This window comes from Bacillus rossius, chromosome 1 (genome assembly GCF_032445375.1).
Source record: "Bacillus rossius redtenbacheri isolate Brsri chromosome 1, Brsri_v3, whole genome shotgun sequence".
NCBI classification, from domain to species: domain Eukaryota; kingdom Metazoa; phylum Arthropoda; class Insecta; order Phasmatodea; family Bacillidae; genus Bacillus; species Bacillus rossius.
The window spans coordinates 4,859,321-4,878,749 of NC_086330.1; the positions used below are offsets into that span (position 1 = coordinate 4,859,321).

A 19,429-nucleotide genomic window follows, 5' to 3' on the forward strand; every position below is an offset into this window, starting at 1 on the left:
ACTGTCTCCTTGTGTAAAATTATTATATATTTCTCCCCCAAATATTTTTGAACCTAAAGTGAATATACTAATATTATATATAAACTGCTCACTTATTTAATCACCTCATCACAGTTTACATTATTTAACTTACAGTAATGAAGAATTTTCAATAAGAATATGCACCAAAATTCGGAAAGTTATACGAAAATATCTTAAAAAATTCTTAACTTTATAGTTACCGTGACCATTTCTACAATAAATCTGGAACTTTATGAGAACTTTGGTGTCACGTGACTCAGCCGCAGTAGGAACTGTACAAAAGTGTTATTTACCCTCCCAACTGCATGTTCGGTATAAGTGGTGAATAATTTGATATTAGATAAAACTTTTAAGATCAGATAATATTTACAACCAATAGATACGCTAAGCGGTTACCAGGTACGCCCTCTGTCCCTCGTAGGGCGTGATGATGCCGATCTGCTCCGGCTTCACCCCGCAGCGCAGGAAGCGCGTGGTGATCTTCTCCACGTTGGCCGCCTCCGTGCGGTTCAGGTAGGACGTCCCGGAGCCCGCTATCTCCTCCTGGCCTTGCGTCACGTAGAAGAACATGGGCTTGTCGGGCTGCGGCCACGGGAACTCTATCTTGGTCAGCTTGCGCTCCTCTGCAGACAGCCACCGCCAACCACGTCTCAACACGGCACACAATACCGCACATGAATAATCTGCCAGTGTTATTACGCTCGGCCCAAATTAAAACAACAAAAACATATCATGTGTTGTGAGTAAATATAATAACTAACATTATATCCTACAGGACAGTTCTTGACGAAAATTGTTCTCATGCACAATAAATAATATAAATATACATCAATTTCTGAAAACAAATGTAAATAGGTTATTATTTGAATTTGTAAACGTTGAATGACAACACTTCAAAATAACTGACATTCATTTGCTTTCGAATATATTTGATATATCGTTACCTCGTGAGTTTGCCATATCCTAACATTCGCTGTAGAGGTTAAGTCATTTGTGTGGTATAAATCCATTTTTTGATGTTTTAATAGGAGTTCATGGGCAAAAAATGTAAACATCAAGCGATGTGTTGATAATGCAACAAGTATTACAAGTTTTTTCACTAATATCTCCCTAAAATGTAACTGAAAAATTGCACAAACAATTCAAAACATTGCATGTTTGGGACTTTCAAACTTGAAAATAAAATATTAACTATTTGTATTTGTTTCATTACACGTACTAATGGGAAAAAATTAATGAACGTCAACAATTATGGACTACAACACAACAAAACATGGACACTCCATTGAAATACCATTAAAAGAAGTGAACATCATAGTTTCAAATAGGGGTGAGCCGATGCCGATTACTGATTATTAAGATCGGCCAATTTTGGTCATTTTGTCATTTACATGATCGGCTTCATGCATGCCGATCCTTTTTGCCAATTACCGCTTTCTGAAGACAAAAAAATCTCTTTACGTAACACAAAAGCGTCAACATATTTTTTGCTTCAGAACTGTTGCTTGGCGTTTTTAAGTAGCATTTATGTTACTTACGTGTTTTAATATTTTCTGCAGAAAAAAAATTCAGTTATTCTTAAAAAATAAACATATTCATGAAAAGTATGTTTGTTTAAAAAGAGTAAACAAAAGCACACCAAATCATTTAATAAGTCATGCAACGAAAACATTTTGTTCAACTTAAAATAGAAAAAAGAAAACGCATTTCGTCATAGTGTTGTCCATACTACTTGTTTATTTTCATCGTTGTGTTTATATGTTTGCTATGTTGTCCAGGTTTGTTTTCTGAACTATCGTCGTAGTACACCCCACGAAAATGTGTGGGTTATTAAATTTAGTTAACTCGACAAGAGAAAGAGCGCACACGTTGCATGCGTACGGCGAGCTATCAATATTGATATTCGACGACAGTAACTGAAATGAAATGTTGGTTGTTTAGTTTAAGTTAGGTTAGCTGCATACTTAAAAACAAAATATTTTTTTATCAATTTTAAATATCAAAAAAAAAATCTACATATAATTATTGTCCCTGACTTAAACTAACCAACATTTAACTTTAGTATTATTAGTCTAATTTCCCTAATGCCACTACAATAAACATTTATTTTTTCTATCCATATGTATTTGTTACATGATAAGAAAAAAACTTTTTTTGGTCTCTATCTATCATTCTCATCAATCAAATACAATGTTCGTATTTGAGAGTAATTTGGTATTAGTACCGTATTTACTCGTGTATAGCGCGCCCTCGTGTATAGCGCGCACCACGATTTTTGCAACTAATTCCAAAGGAAAAAAAAATTGAAATTTTTTTTTTCCCATAAAAAAATTTTACTAAAATTTTGTGGTACCTGATTATTTAAATTGATGTGTGGTGATGCGTCAGGAAAATACATAAACTCTGCTGTCTAAACGGAAGATAATGAAGCGCTATATCGTCACAACTGGTACGTGGTAGGCGGGAGGGAGGGAGGAAGGGAGGGAGGCGTGCCGCGCTACGTTGCTAAGCTGGCGCGGAGAACTTGATGACTCACCGGTGAGGAATGGAGGAAGCGAAGAAGTTGTCTAGGGGGGGGGGGGGGGGGGAACTGGTGACAACATTCTCTCTTTCTCTCTCTCTCTCTTTTTACTAGCTTCTGAGCTGGCTTTCTGTAAAGGGGGGAGGTCTAAAAATAAACAAGAGACCATGATGTGCGAGCTTGCGCGCGCGTGTGCGTGTGCGTGTTTGTGTGTGAAAGAGGCGCCTTGTTGCTTGTGCGTATGTGTGGGGGCTGGCCAGAAACGTCACCCGTCACCCGGCAGTTAACGACTTCCACTCCTCCCCGCCTCCCCCCCCCCCCAAACTTTTTTTTTCCGTGTATAGCGCGCATCCTTATTTTTTTCCTTTACTTGAGGGGAAAAAAGGGCGCGCTATACACGAGTATATACGGTATTCATATTATATTCAAACTCAAATATTGACATTCACAGAGATCTAATTATTTGTCTAATTTCCCAGAAGCCACTACTATACATATTTACTTTTGTTTCTTTTTGTGTTTGCTACATTATATAAAAAATTATTTTTGGTGGGATTCTAATTCTTTCTATTCAAAATTAAAATTATTATTCAAAAATAATTTTGTATTTATTATTTGATTGGATCTGAAAAAAAAACAACTTATTGGCACATGCCAAACAACAAGGTATTTAAGGTCCTGGATGTTGACAGGTGGGGGCGGAGTGCGTACCAGCGCAGACGCCGTTCTGCAGGGATCCCTCGTAGAAGAAGTTGGAGGGGAAGCGAGACAGCTCCGGGTGCATGCGGTACTGGACCTCGAGGCGGAAGGGGCGGATGCCCAGGACGACGAGGCGCTCGAAGAGGGACTGGGAGAGCCCCGCCCGGGCGGCCTTCTTGCACATCACCACCGGCCCGAGCTGGCAGTGGTCGCCCACCAGGATCAGCTGAAACACACACGCACTCGCTCACTCGTCCGCCCTCGCCGCACCCTTCACCTGACCTCCCGCAAACACTCGGTTCAGTCGGCAAGGCACACGACACTCGACACCAACAAACCGTTCAAAATTTGAAATTATAACTCAATTCTACTTCATAAAAGAAAAGGTGGTATGATTGCAGTTATGCACAAGTACTCAATATTTCGAGTCAGGTTATTTTTCAAGCACTCAATTCGAGCATTTACCTTATAGCTCGAAAAATGTGTGTAGGTTGCGTATTCATCGCCATCATCTCCCAACTATTCATTACATTAAACAATGCACATCATTTATTATTATAGTTGTTAGCAATTATAGCTGATATAACATCATTTTGTGCAAGTATTATGATTTTCCTTTTTTTTTTTTCAATCCAAGAGCTCACTGCGTACAAAAGGTGAATGATTCTTGCATGCAAGCATAATGGTTACTTAAGGATGAAAACTGTTTTAAAAGACTGCCAATACAAATTTCCCCCCGCAACTGTAAGAAAGGAGGGTAAGACGAAAAGCTAACATTTATGATGTGTATGGCTAGGGCCACCTGAAAGTGGTGAATAAAAATGAGGTATTTCGTCATTATAAACAGGTAAAAGCGGTATAAAAATTCGTTAAAAAAACTGAAAAGCGTTGTTAAAAATCGGCAAAAATAATTACCGGCAAATAATATTATTTTTTTAAACTATTTTTCCATTGAATTTCCTATACAAATATGCATATATACACTTTATTAACTTTAGAATAGCATATTAAAACTAATTAACTTAGCATATAATATATAATGCATTTATATGCAAGCCACTTAATGCATATACCTTGCAATAAATTTTAAAAATATATACATATATAGGTATATTTATATTGATAATTTATTTAAAATGTACAACAATGTCGTATGCTTGAAATGGTTGGCCTGAAGTATCAGACTGCAGTTACAGGAATCAAGTCTTTTCGCAGCCACTCCACACTATATACAATACTTGTGCAATACTTGCACATCAAAATTTTACTTCCTTCAAAAATAAAAAAGCCATCACTTTTAAATTCCTTTACACGTTTTTGGCATGTTGAACTAACCAACAATTAATTACTTCCAAGAATTTTTTTTTTTTAATTTCAGGACCTAATGTGTTGCATTCATTGTGAATACTGAACATTTAAAGAACGGCGCCATTTTGGAATAGTGGCGATATTGCCTTTTAAAAACATTGTGCTGTATTGGATGGATAACTTACAGTTCAAATAGAAACCACAAGCACAACCTGAAATCTTCCAAAGTTAAACGTTATCTTAGGTTAGGTTGGCATTATTTAAAATACTTAATGACCGTAAAATAAAAATATTTTAATCCTTTAATTATGGTTCTTTTTTACTTGCGATCGGAAAACTTCGGAACTGTTCGGGTGAGCGGCTTTCTACATCTGGATAGACACATCTATGCATAGAAAGAGTCTGTGACTCTTTGGTCAAATTTGCAGTATCAACAAAGAAGATGGCGCGTGACTTCGTTAATAAAATATATTATCACAATCGTTTCGACGGATGGTTCTATTGAATTTTTTTCCGACAGCATACCTGCCAACTTTTTAGTTTGGTCATCAAGAAAACTTTTAAATTGGGAAAATGTATCGTAAATCAAATGCGGCAATTTTTTACATGCTCTATGTGCAATTATTTTCTATTTTTCTATTCCATTTGGTTTCTGCTAATTTACTAATAACATGAAGGGCATATAGATGGCCTAGAATGAAAACCTCTTACAATCAATATTGCAAATGTACTGGGAAACTAAACCCAACCTAGAATGTGCCAATTTACACAGTATGCATATAAAAGCAAAATGATCAAGTACAAAGCAAAAGCAATAGTATTCACTAAACAATATTACCTACTTAAAGACATATCTTGCTATATCACATGTTTGTTACATATTTCAGTCATTTCCTGATTATCATCCTTGATGCAATTTTAAGACTTTGACTTCATCCATGGCTGAATCTATTGTTTCATTGTCCTTCAGAGGAAGGATAAATATTTAGTGCGGCCGCAAGCAAATTTCTTTGCTATTTCAGATTCCGGGAACATCTTTCAAATAATGCCCCAGCGTGGTCTGCTGTGTTTAATGCAATATTATGTTCATTAAAAAACGAAACAAAGACATTCTGCTTTTGTCACTTCCAACTAGGGATGGTCGGGTACCCGAAATTTCGGGCAGTGTTTCGAGTATCAAGTATACCTGAAATTCCGGGCAGGTATTTCAGTGCCCGAAAATATCGGGCACCCTGGATAACGGCAATACCGCACGGCGCAAGTAAACAAAGCTTCTTTTTTTTGGAACGCGCGGCAGCTGCAGGAACATGCCACGCCGCCGCCATCCCGGCACCAGCCGGTGAAGTGAGTGTGTGTGAGAGATAAGATAAAGAAGGTGCCCGGTCAGCAAGTGTGTTTGTGGGAGGGGGAGACAGATATAAGAGAGCGAGCCCTGCAGCAAGCGGAAGTGGTCAAGGTCAACATTTACCGTTACTCTCGCTGGCTGACTAACGATGCAGCTGGTCGCCCGCCTCTCTCTCTCACACACACACACACACACGCGCGCGCGTACGCACGGCGGATGCTCACTGCTCAATAGTCACAAAGTAGTGTTCAAGGCCGGTGGATCTGCTTGCTGTGTGCGAGAAGGATTATAAGCTGACTTTAATTACACACATTGTAGTTGCGTGGCATTTACAGAAAGTGGTTGTGAATTGTTTCTATTTAATTCATGTCATTATTTTACCAAAATGGATACCAGTGGAAGTGTAGGTCAAACAATCAACAGTGACAATGAACCTTCAAGCAGCTACCCAAACACAATTTACTTAATAAGCACTTTATTTCCAAGGTTAATATGCACTCTATTTTTTAGTTTAATGTTTAACTTTCATATCAGTGCGGTATAGTAAATAAATAAAAACAGTTCAGGTTTGTCAATGCAAACTTAAGTACGACTATTTTATGTTCAAAATTTATTTCATTAACTGATTTTGATGCCCGACCGAGATTGCCCGAGCCCGAAAATTTTGGACAATTACCCGCCCGAGCCCGCCCAAAGTCAAATTTCTCTGCCCGACCATGCCTACTTCCAACCCTGTGTGTGCAGTACTGGTGAAAAAACTATCAATCTTCTTATTTTCTTTCTCAAAAAGCACGTTTTTCCTATTATTAAGACACTTAACGAGTGTAGTTATGTCGGACCTACCTCCATGAGCAATACTAAAATCACACCGGCACACAGTGCAAAACACAAAAGTTTCTCCTTTTTAAGATTTCAGAATACACGGGAATTCGTTGTTATACGCAGCACGGTAAGTCTGAATATATTTCTTGTTGGCTAGCTTACTCATAGTTCCCACCCCGTAAATACACACAAAAAAACGGTTGCGCAGCACTACATTGGAACTACGAACAATAGTCAGCCATTAACAGACCAAAGAGGTATGGCTGACGTCACAATTGTGGTCCGTTCCTCCGTTTAAGGAAGCACTTTTTCGTTGCGGTAAGTGGAAAACGACCATAGACCGTCCAGTCCAAACCATTTACAAATAACTAGCTAACTCTTGTTTTGTTTTCATTCCGCCTTCCGTCGGTGCGTCGGTAACATGGTCGGTACAGTAAAAGTTGGCAGGTATACATGGCCGGTACAGTGAACGGTAATAAACCACCACGCAAAAATAAATCCGTAAGATATTAAAGACGTCCGTAAAACCGTAAAATAGTATTAAAATCCGTAAAACTTACGGACAATCCGTAAAAGTTGGCAGGTATGCGACAGCTTTATATATACGACAAGTTATCTGAGGTTAGAAAAAATATATTATAAATTGGTAACGTTGCTACGGGGTAAAAAAAATACCGTTTGGATTCCAATCCACATCCCTTACCGCATGAATGTATGAGAATACAAGTTTAATACTCTACTCACGTCAGAGTTTTAAGGATTGTTGAAATTTCTTGCCGTGTTTACAGTTATAAAACGTATTGCATATTATTTTCGTAGTAAGGTGGTACAAGTTGGCACTGTCTCTGTTGTGTTGAACAAAGGAGTTAATAAATATTTTTTTTTGCGTTTTTCGCGTGTTTTATCGTGAATTGTCAAAAAAAGGCTAATTTCGTGGGAAAATCAGATTTAATGAATATTTCGCGTTTTTCGTCGTTTTTTCGCGATCGCGAAAATTGCATGGCCCTATGTATGGCACATCCGGGACCATGGTCATACTGGATCAGCGATTTTGCCGGATTACTGAACTTAAAAGTCAAAACAATTTTACCAGGAATACCAAATGTGAAAATGTTGAATGCAAGCTGCTAGAAAACAGGAAACCCCTTCTTTTTTCTTGGCTTCTGGGCGTAGGCCGTATCAGGTAATTTGTCTTGCGACGTTTCGGCAGTCATTGCAGCTTCCATCATCAGGTAGACTAAGTCTGACTGAATGGTGTGTGGGTGGCTTTTTTATGGTTAGTTGGACTGGTCGGCCAATGACAGGCTTGCTTGCTCCTGATTGGCTGAGGTGGTTAGCCAATGGAAGGGTTCTAGGTTGGGTCAGGAGCCAGCAAGCCTGTCATTGGCCGACCAGCCCAGCCACCCAGACACCAGGGTATAAAAGGACCTGCATCCTCTGCACCAGTCAGTCAGACTTGGTCTGCCTGATGATGGCGGCTGCAATGACTGCCGAAACGTCACAAGACAATTACCTGACACGGCCTACGCCCAGAAGCCAAGAAAATGCAGACAAATGACCATGAAAGCCTGCGATCTTTAGGAAACCCCTCGCTAAAATGAAAAACAGGACGATGTCGAGGGGAGGAGCCTGCTTGGCGCCCAGCACGACGGGCATTTCAGTTTTTTACTTTGATTTATTTCGTTACAATTCAAGCATTAATCATTGAAATTTGATTCTATGAAAGTCAACTTATTTTGCTATAAGTGTGTTCCTTTGATGCTTTTTCATGTAACTTTTCTTCATTTTATTTATTTAATTACATTTGGGTACAAATCAATTTACTTGTATTGTATCAAGTGATTTTGTTTGTTGTATTAGGTTTCCGACTCATTTTGGTACATGTGGATGTATTTCATTTCCATTTGTATTGTTTCAGATTATTTCGGTTATTTCACATTAATGTGTACCGTTAGGTAACAATTCCACACATTTCAGTTATTTGCTTTGATTTATTTCATTACAATTCAAGCATTTAATATTGAATTTTGATTATATTAAAGTACACATTTCATTATAAATGAGTTTTTTCTTATGCTTTTTCATGTAATTATACTTAATTTTATTTATTTAGTTACATTTGGGTACAAATCAACTTATTTGTATTGTATAAAGTGATTTTTTTTGTTGTATTAGGTTTCCGATTCATTTTGGTACATGTGGATGTATTTCATTTCCATTTGTATCGTTTCAGATTATTTCGGTTATTTCACATTAACATGTTCAATTAGGTAACATTTCCACACATTTCAGTTCTTTCCTTTAATTAATATCTTTACAATTCAAGCATTTAATCATTGAAAAACAGACACTAACTGGAAAAACGGGATGTGGAGGGGAGGAGTGGTGGAGAGGAGGGGAAGAGGGGTATAGGGGAGGAGGGGACGAGGCGACTGGAGAGGAGGGGAGGAGGGGACGAGGCGACATGGAGGGGAGGAGGTTGATGAGGGGAGGAGGGGTATAGAGGAGGAGGGGACGAGGTGACATGGAGGGGAGGAGGGGTGGAGGGGAGGAGGGGAGTAGTGGTGGAGGGGTTGAGGGGAGGAGGGGAGTAGTGGTGGAGGGGTGGAGGGGAGTAGTGGTGGAGGGGTGGAGGGGAGTAGTGGTGGAGGGGTGGAGGGGAGTAGTGGTGGAGAGGTGGAGGGTAGAGAGGGGAGGAGGGGAGGAGGGGAGGAGGGGTGGAGGGGAGGAGGGGTAGAGAGAGGAGGGGTGGAGGGGAAGAGAGAGGAGGGGACAAGGGGTTGGAGGTCCAAGTGCCCCACCCCTTGCATAGTAGAACTTCTACCACGCCCCACTCTTCTTCCAGGACCATCCTTCTATTCCTGTAATCCACCTGCTTGTAATAATGCATGACCTTTGCATCCCGCATGTATGTGCCCAGGGTTTTCCCTCTGTCTATGGAGGTTTTACCTGGGCCCAACTTATCTAGTTTTAGTCTAGAATTAAGAGTGAGGGGAGTTAGTCATGGCGAAAACGTCTGCCATGGCTGGCCAATCCCCTCCTAGCACATGATGCACGTGACCTTTTCTGCATGGTTAAAAACCCGCATGTTTAGAGCGTATAGGGCTTGCCCTGAGACGCACTTAAGAGTCTTCCCTACCTAGACCCCTCCCTTACACACTTAGTTTTAACTTAGGTTAGGAAAAAAAAAAAAACGGGTTGGAGGGGTGGAAGGTATGGTCGGTACCTGCTTGGCGCCCAGCACGACGGGCACCATGCACTCGGGCTCCGTGGCCTGCATGCTCTCGTCGATGAGGATGGAGTGGAACTTGAGGCGCTGGAGACGCGGGTCCCCGGCGCCCACGCAGGTGCAGCAGATCACGTCCGCCGCCTCCAGCAGCTCCTTCTCCGCGGACTTCTTCAGCAGGCGGTAGCGCTTCTCGTCCACCGAGGACAGCTCCCCCGTCTCGTCCTTCAGCTGCTGCAGCTTGTGCAGCTCCGTGTTGCTGCCGACACGCCACTCACGTCACTCACGTCACTCGCCCCGCACGCTCTTGCCCATCACGTAGTGGGGCCATCAGAAACACAGCAATACTGAATCCCTGTACTTATTCAGTTACAAATTGTACTCACGTCACTCACCCCGCAGGCTCTTACCATCACTAAGTAGGGCCATCCAAAAACACAGCAATACTGAATCCCTGTGCCTTTACTAATGAATGTGAACCTGCCCTTCTTAGCACACACAATATTTTTGTAGATCCCCTTAAACATATGCTCACGTGAGCCTTGAAAGTTTTATAATTCACTCTTTACAACAAAGTACAAATACACATGACAAACATCGGTATTTTGGAGGGATGGAAAGAGACTCAAAAACTCGAGCCAAGTCAAGCGAGTAGCTAAAGCTCGACAATACTTCCGAGTCGAGTTTAGCATACTCGAAAGGACAAGAAACTTTTTTTTTTCTGGATTCATATTTGACATGTGAAACGAGCACTAACTTGGCTTAACCCAAAAAATTGCAGACTCAATTCATTTCTAGTCAATGTTAAGTTTGTGTACAAATTTTAGTACTGCAAGTACCGTATACATAAAAATTTTAATTTTCAGCAAGTACAATTGGAAAACAATACTCAAATTGCACTTCATTGATTGACATGCTGTAGAACCAAAATGATGACTTCTTTAAGTCCTAATGCAAGGAATAATAGTGTTATTATTATGATTTTTGTAGTTTCCCATAGGTAATTATTATTTCCTCTCAGTCACGAATTCTAGCCTGTATGGATGTCAGATTTTACACCAAGTCATGCCAAAAATTTAGATAAATAATACATAATGTAAATAATCATGGTTGCTAGAAGCTTTTAATTCCAAAATTCCCTGACTTTTCCATGTTTTCTAGATCTGAATTGACAAATATCCCTACCTTTCAGACACGAACATACTGCAGCGTCACTTGAAGATGACAAATTTTTTTTTTGCAGGAGAAGAGGTTGTCTGTGCCGTTCAAATGTTCCAATTTCATATTAAAACATAAGCATATCCAAATAAATTAATAATTACATGATAAAACCTCTTTTCTCGGAAGAAACCACTAGCAAAGGACTTCAACTGCACCTATTTGTTTTTATTCAGTAGAGCTCACCTGATTGAAATTAATTATTGGTAATTCTGAAGGAAAGCCGGTTTTCTGGAAATGTTATAATTGCATTTTACTCCGTGACACAATTTCCAATAATTCAAGATGTTCCCCAATAGTTTACCACTAATGAGTGGTTAGGTTTGGCTCTTATATATTACAATTAGTATGATATCATAATCATCAGTTAGAATAGGTTCGCTCAAATTCACTTTTGTTAGGACGAGAAGAAATTTCAGAAATATGTTGTGATTTCCCTGACAATTTTAAATTCACTGACTTTTCCCAGTTTTCTCGGTTTTCTAGTCATGTAGCAACCATGAGTAAAAAAAAAATTGAAACATTCAAAATGGAAGAGACTTGAATCTCCCTTAGTAATGTCTAATTTTAAATTAACAGAACTTTTTTGTTTAACTGTTGCAGAAAAAACATATGTTAGCAAAACCTTTGAATATATATACTGTATAGAAGTCGCGAATGGATAGGATTTACTCTACGTTTTTCAGGAGCGTATGATGAGCAGCTTGGGAACTTCACCGCTGCAGTGCGCTGCCGTAACGCCCTGTATCGTCTTAGTTGTTATTTACACGTTAGAGTGCAGCACTGTCACCCGCTGTCATTCCCCGCACCCCCCACCCATCATTCACTGCAGCTCAAGGTCGTTCAACGGGAGGGGGAAGGGGTGTTTGAAGAGTTCGAAACTTGTCCGCTAGGGACCACCACAAGTCGATGCCCTAGAGATGGTGGCGATCGCGGCGGTGAATTAACCAACTACCTCAAAACCGTATTATAAATTTTAACCTGGGCTGGCGACTTCTATACAGTATATATATTCAAAGGCAAAACCAAGACTGGGCCTGCTGAATGAAGAATGACCGACGCAGAGAGAGGCGCCTCACCAGTCGAGACTGCGTATCTGGTTGTGCAAGGCGAGGAAGGACACCGGGGAGTCGATGGCCTCGCGCGACTTGGCGCACAGCCGCACCACCTTCAGCCCCGTGCGGTGGATCTTCTCCGTGAGCTGGTCCACGGCGATGTTGGAGGGCGCGCACACCAGCACGGAGCCCCCGCTGTGGCGCACTAGGTGGTACACGATGGAGGCCGAGGTGACCGTCTTGCCCGTGCCCGGCGGCCCTTGGATCAGGGACAGCGGGCGCTGGATGGCGTGCTTCACCGCGTACACCTGCCGCAGTCCCCGCCGGCAAACACACACTTTCAGACATTCAGCCAAGTTGAAGGTTCGACAGGAGAGCGTTGTACAATTGTGAATTATAAACTGTTACCAGCATAAAGTCTTGCTTCCAAGAAGGTCATCAGCCCCAGTTTTTAAAAGGAGCGAGGAGAGAGTAACAAACCTAGAATGGAGTAATGCAAACGGTGAGCACAAATTAAAACTTTGTCTTTAGGAAGATCAAAGAAACCACGTGCATTAAGCACAATGTAATGGAATCTAAAAATCTGACAAGGCTTATCTGATTTTGAACATTTCATCTCACCCAGACATTGAAGAGTTATAAAAATGGGGACATACGAGCAATGTTTTTACCACCCAAAGTCACAGTGTTATGCCAGCCAATGGACCAAGGAGTTTTGGTTCGCTTCAGGAGAAGATATAGGCACAAGCTGTTATCCTCCCTTCTTTCTGCAAACGATGATGGTCAAGGTCTTATCCAGAACTTTAAAAAAATTTACCTATTGGATGTTGGGATGGGTGGCGGATGCCTGAAATGAGTTAGTCATTAAGACTAGTTCGTTCCAGGTGAACACTCCTTGATCATGAGATAAATGAGTTCGTTGAACATGATAATGAAGAAAATGTGAACTTACTTGACCTCCTGAAAAGAATTCATCAATGTGCAGAAGCCAATAAAATGATGTAGAACAGTGTTTCCAGAACGATACCGAGGAAGACTTTATGTCCAATGCAGAAATAAATTATTGTTCACAGTGTAATGAATTAATGCCGGGAAATGACAACGATGTTGAGGACTCCACCATACAAGCTCCTAATATATCACATAGTGAAGGACTAAAGGCTGTCAAAACAACCCTTCAGTATTTTAAACAAGGTACGTCAGTAATTGACTTACTGTTCTTTCGTCGTCTTCGTGTGAAGCAGCAAAACGCAGAGTGCAGTGCAAAGACAACAGGATATTACACTTTTTTTTTTTAAAAGTACCCAGTTTTTGCAAAGTCTGCTAGTTAATTTTCATTATATAAGGCTTTATGCCTTCGTAAAAGTTATTTTTCTGAGGTCTGTCTTATCAGATAAATTACTGTACACAGTGTATTCATTAATTTTCATTTTCATGTAGTAAAGGCTCTATGCCTTCATAAAGAATGTAATTTTCCATTTGTTTCAGGGTATTTGGGCAATTTATTCTGTGTTGTATTTTTAAGTAAACAATACATACAAGTACAGTACTGTATTTTCTGAGGAAACACCTCGTACTTGTTCTTTTCAACCCCATTCCCGATAACCTGGCCACACTTCAGTCCACATTAGGCTGAGTTTCCAGGACTCTACTGTATATTCTTAACCTGTAAAGGTCTGATGTTACTACGAACTGCTAATTAAAGTATGAAAGTACATATGTACGTATACTGTATGAATGCTTACCTATACTCCACAGAGAATGTAAATATAAGATTTTAATGTTAATTATTCCATTTAGATGTGTTACAGACACATAATAATTACATGTATATCAGCATATTGTCAGTTATCACTGTTATCTGAGCAAAAAATCATTTTTTAAGTAGTTCCCTTATTATATATACTTCCCTGCATTTTAAAACATTTTCAGACACCCCCTTGAATAGCGTAAAAAAAAGGTTCTACTGTAAGCAAACTTGGACGGCTAATACCAGCCAGTACACCTGATGTTACTTAATTTAAAGATTCCCCTTGAAAAGCGTACAAAAAAAAAGGTTCTTCTTTATGAAAACTTGGACGTTAATGCAAGCCAGTACACCTGATGTTTCTTAATTTAAAGATTCCCTTGAATAGCGTAAAAAAAGGTTTTTCTGTATGAAAACTTGGATGGCTAATGCAAGCCAGAACACCTGATTTTTCTTAATTTAAAGATTCCCCTTGAATAGCATAAAAAAAAAGGTTTTTCTGTATAAAAACTTGGATGGCTTATGCAACCCAGTACACCTGATGTTTCTTAATTTAAAGATTCCCCTTGAATAGCGTAAAAAAAAGGTTCTTCTGTATGAAAACTAGGACGGCTAATGCAAGACAGCCGGGCCCAGACGCACCTGGGAGCGGTTGAGGTCGGGCAGGTTGGGCGCGGAGAAGTGCTTGGGCATGTGGCAGCGGAACAGCACCTCCTCCACGTCGTGGCCCAGCAGCCGGTGGTAGATGTAGCCCGACACGGACGCGTCGTCCACCGCGAACTTGCGCAGCGCCAGCTGCATCCTGCAGACACCCTTCACCGTTCACGCCCGCCCGCAGTCCCCCTCCCCCTTCCCGAGGCAGCAGTGTCCACACGATTCTCTAATTATATCACCTTGACATTCCACGACCAAAATTACACAATTCTTAAATAACTAACCTAGTTTGCAATATTTTTAAATTAAGCCTCCACCGTCCCATAGCTGGCCTAGTTCAAACAGACCTTGCACACACACGCCATTTTATAGCACGCACTAAACTAACATTTGAAAGAGAGAGAAAAAAAAAGTGCACGTTCTTGGTCGGGTGATGGCAGACTAGAGCATGATAATTTCCCCTTCTGATTAGGTACTATCCTTGGGGAAATTCCCCGTGACTTATCAAGTACATTCCCTGACCAATTCCAACTTTCCGGAATGTGGACAACCTTCAAGAGGACATTAGAGGCACAGATAACGACGAGGTCTCCAAAAATAATAGAAATAACAGAAAAGCTGCAGCTGTACAGAATTACCCATGAAACTTTAAGTTATTTAAAAGTTTAGAGAGGACATTATTTTACATCAAGATTTTCTGTTTTTTTCCAATTGATGGTTGGTTCGAAAATCTGACAAGATTTTCACATTCTATGTGATAATAAAGGATTCAAAATTAGGAATTCCATCTATTTTTCTCGCAAATTTAGTTTTTCCACAACAGCTTTGCATAATCATTTTGTTGTCTGCTTTGTGACACAAAAACGAAGCAAAGAACTTTGATAAGCATCTCCTTAATTTCTGGATTGAACTGTTTGTTGAATAAATAGCTAGGAAGGGACATGGGGGCCAGACAAAAAGGCAGTTTTTCTCAGTTTGACATCTCACATCTCCATGCTGTTCGCTACAGGTGTTGAATGTAAAGATTTACAAGTACATATGTAATTTAAATTGCAAAATATCGGCCCAACCATTTGTAAACATCCGCGAACGTAACTGTTTTTCTGCCCATTCACTTATATGTATCTTCAAATGCACGTGTGAGAACTGACAAAATCTGTAGAAACTGCAAGCCTGAGTTACACCCTAATTCAATCACACAAACAATGCAACCCCCTACCCTTCAGTTCATCTCCAGATATATATATGTAAGAACTAGAAAAAAATTTGCATGTTGTAGACCTCCAGAATAGGCTCCATAGCCCTATGTACAATGAGGCAATGATAACTGTTCATTTACTGAACATTTGTGAGCCATTTTAACTGGGTTGGCTGTGTTATTCGCATGAGTTTTCCACATGGGGACAGACCTGTCGAAGGAGGTGGACTTCCAGATGAAGTCGACGACGAAGTGGGAGATGCACTCGGTGGGGGCGCCGCTGTTGTTCTTCAGCTCGATGCCCACCTCCTCGCCGAAGTTGTCCGGGATCTTGATGACGTGCCCCACGCCGGACCAGGGCTTGTGCAGCTCCCCCAGGTAGCGGAGCCGCAGCTCGTCTCCGTGCATCAGCTTCATGTCTGCCGGCCCAGGCGACTGCTCACCACTCCGCGCCAAGCTCAACTCTGGCTTCCAACCTCATTCTCCCTCAGGCCACAGAGACTTCTGGGGCAATGTTAATATAAACTCTCTCATTCATGTTTCAATATCATCTCACCTCCTGAAACTGACACATTTCCGCCAGCTATATTTAACCCTTAAATTGTGTCTTATCACACCTGGATATGAACTTTTTTTTGATGTGACGTCTAATAAATAGATGAACGCCGGCTGCAAACACGAAAAAGTGTCCCGTTATGCACATTGTCCCGTTATGTTGTGTCCCGTTACGCTCATTGTACGCTTGCGCCGCATCTATCTCTCTCTTCCACTCGATTGGAACAACCATCGATTTTACTTTTTCGAGGCACATTAAACTTGAAACACTCCCATCCTTAACAGACTAACACAGATTGGAAGAAGTTAAATAGTAAATATGTATAAAAATTATAGTTAAAATTATCTCTTCGTTAAAGTAATAAACATATTTGAATTAATGAGTGCAAATAAAAGGAAATTCATCAATTAAATTGTAGATTTCATTTCACTCCTTTGTATCCATACAAAATAGTGATAATTCCATAAAAATGATTCAATTTAATTTATAAAAGTATGCAATCATTTCATCAATGTTTTGTTATGACGTCACGTTTAACTATCGTCCGTAAACAAACTTTACAGACAACCAATTTTTTTTTTTATTTATCAGCACCCAAATAAAGTTCATACATAACACTCGTAATGGTTATTTTCTCAAATCTTTTCAACACCACACTATTGTCTACCATTTGATGTACGCAACTGGTAAACACGAGTGTCTAAAGATTGTTGAATGAACATGAAAATGTGTGTGTGCAGCAGAGTGTAGACCATTGCACAAATGTACACCAACTGCATAGGCTTAATTTAGAGATGTCTATTCATAACCGTAATCTAAGTAGACTATAGGTATGCATACATTTATAATCATACCAGAAGAGGTTTTTCTTTGAGCGCAAATTAAGTTTGTAAACAAACACAAACTGAAATGTGCCTCATCTTTAAAAGCATCCAAATGTGAATGTTATAGCAGATATAATTCTGTCTAAGCTTCTGCTAAGTGTGACTGTTTTAAATTAACAATCTAGGAAAAACTACTTGACTATAGAGACCAAGTTCAACAGAATTACGAAAACGAGACGAAAACGCGTTTGAATTTCAAGTCAAAGTAGTTCTGCTTGGCTCGATTCAAATTTTCGATCTTCGACCACTTCCCCTGCTTAAAAAATACGTTTGAGAATAAGAAGAAATAAATACCAATTACAGTGAAACCTCATTAATAAAATACCGGTTATTTCAAAGTTCGCGTTTATTCGAACACTTTTAATTCCCCTTCAGACTGGGATAGCATATTTAATGTCAATCAATACGGTTAATACGAAATATTCGTTATTATGTATTACGAAGTAACCTCACGTCCGCTCACGTAGTGTACTATTGTTTTATTATCGGATAAACCAAATGAAATTTTAGAACAAGAATCGCACACTTTAATCACGTGCACGCAGCTTCACTATAATTCTGTTAACGGCAAATAATTTGTACGGTAAATGGTCTACAGTCAAACCTCTATCTATCGAACTCGCATGTATCGATTGTCCGTGTTTATCGTATACTTTCTACGGTCCCGGCAAAATTGCCACACAACTAAGGTTTAAAAAGTCCGCTTGTACCGATGTTCGAAATATCGTTTTGTCCGCATTGATCGTACAAAATATGTGGTCCCGACACTATAAATTATAATAGATGATCGTTTAACCATAAAGATTTTGCAGAAATAACCATTTCTTAGAAAGAAACCGTCATAAAAACAGTAACGATAGTATACAGTAGTAAAAATCAACTGAAATCTGCAGCCAAGTAATGGAGCACGTAAATATGAAGAAAAGACAAATGAACAACAACTTACGAAGAAATTGGGTGATGTACCATAACTATAGTACAAACCCAATTGTTATCCTAAGATAATTACCATAAAAAGAACTAAAGAATCTTTGTCGATACCATAATTACTACAGAAGCACGATAGCTACCACATTTGCACTACAGTTACCGTAACAACTGAGATGTATATTTACCGTGAAGGTAATGTATTTATTTATGACATATTAAAAATAAAGAACATTATTGAAAAATAGGATGTTAAATATTTATATGTACGTTTGGCACATGTTGCGAAGAAATAATACAATCTGAAAAAATGCAGTACTACTAAGAAAAGCGAAAAGGGTAATCGTGGATTTTTAGGTTATGGCAGTCTCTCTCGTTTTTCAGTAATATTGGCCGAAAATTAACAAGCGTATCGGAAGTCGGCAGAAATGCCAATTCAACTAAATATTGGCAAAATCGGCTTCTTCAGTACAGCTCTACATTTGATGACATGAGTAAACATATTTCAGACTTCAGGATATTGAAAAAGACTAATTTCCATGTAGATTTATTGTGCGTATGTTTTTTTTTGTAAGTGTAAATTGAATTAAGTAAAATACTTCCATTTTTATTTATTTTTCAACTGATTTAACTTTAATGACAAGTAACTGATATATTTCTGACACTAATTTTGAGGTAGAAATATTTTTTAAAAATTCTTAGAGTGAAGTCCACTTCAGCATTAATTGTCTTGGAAAATGTTCTGGCTGCTAGTGATGTAGACACTGATGTCTTGTCTTCCTTCGACAAACTTTGCAGTGCAGTAAAGGACATTTATGCAACTAAAAAAGTGCAGAAAAAAATCAATGAATTTTTCAAGCCTCTTTAATTCTCTATTTGACTAATTTTCGAGTAAAAAATCAATACTTGATTTTGTCGATTATTATTAATGTGAGCATATGCACCTGTTAATACAAACCTCGTTAATACAAACTGCAAAATTTTAGGTCCATTCAGGTTTGTATTAAAGAGGTTTCACTGTATAAACAAAAACTACCAAGTATGAGAGCAGCGTTGTTATCACATGTAAACAATCATAATACTAGTACAGGCAATAGAAAGGCCAGCCATAAAAATAACACATAAAATACAACAAATACAAAAAACGAAAACCTTAACAATAAACACGTGTTAGTATAGACAAGAAGTGAGACAACATATAGAAAAAAGTAAAAACGTATGAAACATTTTTTTTGGTGTTTCGATGCT

General features: G+C 39.3%; 1 protein-coding gene across 1 annotated transcript in view; it reads right to left on the reverse strand.

Moving 5' to 3' along the window:
• The window catches only part of LOC134531416 (regulator of nonsense transcripts 1), a 55,363-nt gene that overhangs the window by 16,174 nt on the left and 19,760 nt on the right, over window positions 1–19,429 (reverse strand). The window contains exons 7-12 of the mRNA XM_063367120.1: window positions 16,026–16,233; window positions 14,605–14,764; window positions 12,240–12,523; window positions 9,943–10,201; window positions 3,254–3,467; window positions 418–644 (exon numbers count right to left, since the gene is read on the reverse strand). Of these exons, the coding sequence (XP_063223190.1) occupies window positions 418–644; window positions 3,254–3,467; window positions 9,943–10,201; window positions 12,240–12,523; window positions 14,605–14,764; window positions 16,026–16,233 (1,352 nt within the window). The remainder of the gene's footprint in view (window positions 1–417; window positions 645–3,253; window positions 3,468–9,942; window positions 10,202–12,239; window positions 12,524–14,604; window positions 14,765–16,025; window positions 16,234–19,429) is intronic.